The sequence below is a fragment of the Oreochromis aureus genome, linkage group 7 (assembly GCF_013358895.1).
Source record: "Oreochromis aureus strain Israel breed Guangdong linkage group 7, ZZ_aureus, whole genome shotgun sequence".
Taxonomy (NCBI): Eukaryota; Metazoa; Chordata; class Actinopteri; order Cichliformes; family Cichlidae; genus Oreochromis; species Oreochromis aureus.
This window is the reverse complement of record NC_052948.1, coordinates 30,715,468-30,721,505: the sequence shown is the minus strand read 5'-3', so window position 1 is coordinate 30,721,505 and position 6,038 is coordinate 30,715,468. Positions and strand designations below refer to the sequence as shown.

Sequence of the window (6,038 nt, the reverse complement as noted above, 5' to 3'; positions counted from 1 at the left end):
GTGGTTCTAGGCATGAATTCCATCAATGTGACATCAGATCGGAAGCGCTGGTTGTAGGTGTTGGGCGTGGCTCGACGTGCCGGGGTGCGAGGGCCCTCATAACGCTGCTTGCAGCTTTAATTTGCATTTATAATTCAGAAACACAAATGATGTGTTTCTGTGACAGGCTGCGATTATCCAAGTACCTAAAGATTTTGTAACTTTAGGGTTTCTTATAAGTTTGGACAAAATGCAGGTTCATCCCCCAAGTTAAGACGCCCGTCTTGGTGAAAGAGCAGCCAATGAAAGAAGTTTAGAAAGCCTGGACAAGAGCACTTTGGAGGAAAGTTTAAGGAAAGTCTGGCTCATTGGACAACTTTTGCACACCGCTGCACTTTTCAAATTTCATTTATGAGCACTCATGCAACCAGAAAGCTTATTAATCTAAGAGAAAATGATGTAATAAAGGAGATATCCACAACTTTCACAGGGAAACAACACATTTAACATATTTTTAAACATAAAAAAGTAATGATCCTGGGTCCATGTAACACATTGTTCTTTTAAGTGACATTTAATTCCTGCTTCCTGCTGGGTATCATAAGATATCAGTTTCAAAGCTGGTTGACAACATTAGTTATTTATAAAAAATAAAACACAATAAAAACCTTCTGCTCCTGACCAAAAACCAGGTATGGTATTCTGTAACCATTATTATTAAAAAGGTAGTCAGGAATCAGATTGTGTTTAAAATATTTTATTGACCCAAAATTTCACATTCGAGGCACCGACAGTTCAAAAACACTTTTGTTCAGCGATGCTGGAGTATAAAAAGTTATGTACATGTGCTGTATAAGGATATACAGCGATATGATGCTGCCCCCTGCTGGAGGTACTGCAGTCTTTCAGTCACTTCTTCACATCCTGAAGGTATAGTCAGGCCACACGTGTCAGATCACATGCTGCCAGGTACATTTAAGAAAGAAGAAGAAAAAAAAACAAACAAACAAAAAAAAAAAACAACACACTTTATTTTAGGTATAAATGTCCCTTTGTGTCAGAAGAATAAGTGATCCTGTAAGTGTGTCTTAAATAAAACTTTAACACTGTCTTTATAAATAACTCTGTAATACAGAGAAATGAGTAGCTGTTAAAAAAAAAAAAAGAAAAGAAAAAAAAAAGAAGTTTTGCCTCAAACATGCAGTGAGGACAAGGGGAAAACGTTTGCTCCCAGTTAATCCACAGATGTCTAGAAGGAAAATTGGACTGCCAAGCGTCAAGAACCTGGTTTAAAACACGCGGTCGAACTCTGTCTGGCTCGTGGTGGCCGGGTTCCGGTTCTGATTGGGCTGCTGCTGGGGCATGTGTCCTCTCCGCCGAGGTGGGGCCAGGTACTCAAACATGGACGTGTTGTGGGTGGAGAGCATGTTCTTGAGGTCTGACGGCATCGGGTCTGACCAGAAGAAGTCGTGGTTGAGGGCGTCGTCACTGTCGATTCGCTGTGCCGGGTCCAGGACCAGCAGCTTGTCAATGAGGTCCAGGGCGTACGGGTCTTTGACGTAAGCTTTGAGGCGGTCCTTCACTTTCCTCTTCTGACCTTTGGGCAGCTCCATCTTCTGGTACAGCTCATACTTCTTGTCTACACCGGGCCACACCTGATGGGACAACAGAGGGTTAGTTAAGTTAACACAGAGCTGAGAAACAGAACAGAGTGCGAGAGAAAGAATGAAGGCTCACCTCTGCCGTGATGGAGCCGCAGAGCTGGCTGATGAGGGTCAGCTGGTGCTGCTCCGTGTTCCCCTGCATGATCGGACTCCGTGTCCACATCTCGGCCATGATGCAGCCAGCCCCCCACAGGTCGATTGGAGGCCCGTAGTCTCGCTCACCTGCAAAAACAAAGATAACACAGAAATTAAAAAACTGCACCAGGAGTACATTTGAAATATATTTTACTTTTTTTTTCCTCTTACCCAACAGCAGCTCTGGAGGTCGGTACCACAGCGTCACCACGCGGTTAGTGTAGCGGTTCCCCTGGCTGTTCTTGGCCAGGCTGAAGGCTCGAGCCAAACCAAAGTCGGCCAGCTTCAGGACGCCGTCTCTGGTTATGAGCACATTAGCTGCCTTCATGTCTCTGTGAAGGATCTGAGCAAAGAACAACAGATCATCATTAATATTCTGACAGTGGAATTTCATTTGGTTTAAGTACCCACTGTGTCTCTGAGAGTCTAACCTTGTTCCTGTGGATGTAGTACAGCCCATTGAGCAGCATCTGCATCACCTTCTTGATCTCTGCCAGCGTGAACTTCACGTTGGCATTGCTCAGCAGCCCAGCCAGGTCATGCTCACAGAAGTCAAACACCAAGTAGATGCTGCCTTTGTACCTGTTAAACTGAGTGGCTGAAAAGGAGAACAGAAAATTAAAAACAGACCCCAAAAAACTGAAATCCACACAAAACATGCACTCGTGTCACACTAACCTTTGGTCCTGCAGATCTCGATCAGATTGACAACGTTCTCGTGCTTGAGCAGTTGAAGGATTTTGATCTCTCTCAGAGCTGTGATTGGGAACTAAAGGGGAGGAAAACCAGCTACATTATCATCCACACCAACTTTCAGCACACTGGATTTTAAATGATGCCAAGACTCTGGTTTCTTACCCCTTCTTTCTCGTTTTCCATCAGCACTTTCTTCAGTGCAACTTTCTTCCCTGTCTGTCGGTGCTTCGCTTTGAACACCTCCCTGTACAAGAGACAATTTTAGACAGTCGGCTTTTTAAACTACTCAACTCAAATGGTATATAGCCTAACCTATAGTAGGGTAGAGAAACAACACTGCTGGCATTTGTGTGGTAGACATGATCTCAGTCCACTTCAGACAAGAACTGCTTCATCCACAACATCATGCAAGTGGGTGCAGTGCCGCCAGGAGTACTCAGACCTTTACAGACTAAACACTGGGGGTGGGTTTTGATTATCGATTTCCCAATTAAAATCGATTCTAGCTTGAATAACACAATATTGATTCATTAAAATCCTGAATCAATTTAAAAAAAATTTAAATGTATTTTACCCGAAACGCCAGAATCTCAGGTTAAACCTCACAGAATTTTGACAGCCACCAAACAGCTAAAAACCTAAGTGCGAACCCACCGACGCATCAGAATCAGTGAGATGTCCGCTTTCTCACCCGATGGTAAGTACACTGACACCCCGTCTGGGGTGTGGATCCAAACTACGCTTCACATAAACATCGTCACGAATTCCCTCTTACTTTTGCCGTTTTGCTTCCACCATGACAAAAATGGCACTTCATGCACAGCTCTCTTCATCTCTTCTCTTCCCATCTAAAAATCCCGGTTTTCTGCATTATTCGCTTGCTTATTACGCACAAGTCTACCGTTATGTACAGCGCTGTTGGCCGCTGTGTTTTTTGTTTGTGTGGGGTTTTTTTTTTTCTTCAACCGACTTCCAACAAGAAAGCCTCATTTCTGCTGTTCAATACTGAAGAAATTTAAACTTTTTAAAATTATGCAAAATTGCTAAATGTTTAGCTGTGTCTCTAATTGAACCTCTGTAACTTTGCTCGGCTTCACTTCAGCAGCCTCAGGTAATGTTGATATGTTGATTCACGGTTTTCTTCTGTTTTTGTTCTACTGCAGAATATCTTTAAGGTGGTTATCTGCTATAAAAAAGACAGGCGGGGAAAATCTTCATGTTTTTCTGTGTTTTATGCTCTGTTACTTTGACACAAAGGAATCTGCTGTGATGCTTAAACCTCTGATAAAGTCTCACAAGTGTCAGCTTTTGGAATCGAACTGTGGAACGAATCGAATCCGGACCTTGTGAATCGGAATCGAATCAATTCTAGAAATCGGTGACGATACCCAGCCCTAGAATAACCACCCACAGAAGCATGGCACAGCATCGGAGAATCAGCTCATCAGGACAGAATTCAAGCTGCCTCCCTTCCATCTCAGGGGAGAAGAGTTGTCACTCATTGAGAATAGAACGCAAAGTCTTTTTTGGTGCTCTATGGATAGAGCCTGGTTTGTCTTCAGCATGTGGCTCATTTAGCCAGTCACAAATTATTCCCGTGCCATATCTTTGTGCCCTGTTGTTTCAGTTGATCGCAGCAGAAGACCATAACCCATGAAAGCTTTGCAACTTTACAAACTAAATACGTTTTTAAAAATATGTCGAAACAACAGGTATCAGCTAATGCCTTCCTTAATAAGCAGCTGGACTAATACAGGAAGGGATCTTCCGTTGTTTACCTGCTCTTCATTCACTCCGTGCGGCTAGCAGTTAGCACAGCTGGCGTTTATACGGAATTCGCAAAGCAGTTAAAGATTTAGTCAGACAACCAGCCTGCTGTGTACTACTCACCCAAAGGTTCCTTGTCCGATCTTGGCCATTTTCTCGTACTTGGAGAACTCGTCACAGAAAGGGAACTCCACTCCGTCGTAGTACTTCGACATGATGGCGGCCTCCCGGTCGGGCCTGGACAAAAGGAAAATTCACGAGACTTTAAAGTGGTTACATCAAACAAGGCTTGCACAGAACGCGCCTCAAATGCAGGTGAAACAAACTAAAGCAAACCCGTTTGTTAAATTGAAAAGTAAATAGATTTAGTCTTACTTTTCAGCCCCGGTGGCGTTGCTTGTCTTGTCCCGCTGCATCTTGTCCAACTCCGCGACGCAGTTACGTGTGGAGCGTCTGCGCACGGCGTCACCTCTAGAGCTCAGCGACGCCCCGCCCACTGATCTGGGGGCGGGCTTTAGTTATTCTTTTTTTATTTTTAAATTTATTGTACCCAAAATCAAATACAAATGGGCAAAAAGCTAAAATAATCCCAAAAGAAGCGACAATAAATCAAAACAAATGAAAAATAGTTAAGGCGTCTGGGAATGGATCTCAAAACTGGATTATAGATGGCAGACAGTTGGTGTCGTAAACCACCGCCTCTGTTCAAAGATGGTCGTTCACAGTGGACATAGATGGCTTCTTTCACTCCTCTTTCAAACCATCTGTCTTCTCTGTCCAAAATGTGAACATTGGCATCCTCGAAAGAGTGACCTTTGTCCTTTAGATGCAGATGGAGCTGAGTTTGTCCCATCGAGGTGGCTCTTCTCTGTTGTGCCATGCGTTTATGCGTGGCTGTTTGGTCTCTCCAATGTAGGGGTGTGAGCATTCCTCACTACACTAGCCTATACTACATTGTTAAATTTGTGTTTAGGAGTTTTGTTTTTGGGATTAACCAGTTTTTTTCTGAGTGTGTGTTGAACTTTATGTTTTTAACCACTAATCAAAACCAACGAACGAATCCTTCACTGTTCACATCAACTCTGTGGATAAAAACACCACAGTTCACCAGGGAAGACACAAAGGACAACAGTTTGCCATTTCTAGACTGTGCTGTGCACATTGAGGAGAATGAAAACCTCAACATGTTTGTTCTAAAACATTCGTTTTACAACATTTATAACATTTGTTTTACAACATTTATAACATTTGTTTTACAACAAAAATGGAAGCCACCTTCTTCCCCTTCTCCCAGCACCAATCATCAGATTTGAAAAACTAAATAATTCGTTTTTTAGTTTTCACTGTCAGATCAGTCTTTTAGGTAAGATCCTTAGTATATTTCTGTCTTACCTCCCAGGGAAAACAGCAAAACAAGCAAATATTTTCATATATTGTAGTCCCAAACTCCTGAATTTTATTACAAAATGATGGCATATGTACAAAAGACTCAGGATTTTTACAGTAGTATCATACATAATCTGTATGGTGTCCAATAAAAGCAATGCACAATCTTAAAGTGAAGAAATTATCCCTCGCATCACTGGAAAGTATTTGAATGTTTCTAAATATCCTTCCCCACTCTTGTATTATCCCATTTCAAACTTAAATGACGGTCCCAGGTCTTCTTGAGAGCTAAAAGCTTCATTACCCAGTTTCTGAATCACCAGAGAAAATACACAAAGTATTTTATCAAACCGACTGTGCACAGGTGATAATGGAGGAAAATGAGGCTGTTAAATACCATACTGAAGTAGA

The 6,038-nt window shown here is 42.4% G+C and overlaps 1 protein-coding gene across 1 annotated transcript; it reads right to left on the bottom strand.

Annotated features, from left to right (window-relative positions):
• Positions 1-720: 720 nt before the first annotated feature.
• Positions 721-4,737, bottom strand: cdk9 (cyclin-dependent kinase 9 (CDC2-related kinase)). The gene is made up of 8 exons (XM_031757470.2): positions 4,617-4,737; positions 4,365-4,478; positions 2,637-2,718; positions 2,457-2,547; positions 2,210-2,376; positions 1,950-2,121; positions 1,717-1,865; positions 721-1,634 (listed from the first exon to the last, which is right to left on the bottom strand). Exons 1-8 carry the CDS (start codon positions 4,655-4,657, stop codon positions 1,269-1,271), a joined length of 1,182 nt encoding a protein of 393 aa, XP_031613330.1. The 5' UTR covers positions 4,658-4,737; the 3' UTR covers positions 721-1,268.
• Between the last annotated feature and the right edge of the window lie 1,301 nt (positions 4,738-6,038).

What these genes read in the sequence shown, in the direction of transcription:
- cdk9 (XM_031757470.2), bottom strand. Translation starts at nt 4,657, where the DNA reads ATGCAGCGGGACAAGACAAGCAACGCCACCGGGGCTGAAAA. An exon ending in ATCGGACAAGGAACCTTTGG is followed by an intron (nt 2,719 to 4,364) that starts GTGAGTAGTACA and finishes TCTCTTGTACAG; the next exon opens with GGAGGTGTTCAAAGCGAAGC. An exon ending in GCGGCTCCATCACGGCAGAG is followed by an intron (nt 1,635 to 1,716) that starts GTGAGCCTTCAT and finishes TTGTCCCATCAG; the next exon opens with GTGTGGCCCGGTGTAGACAA.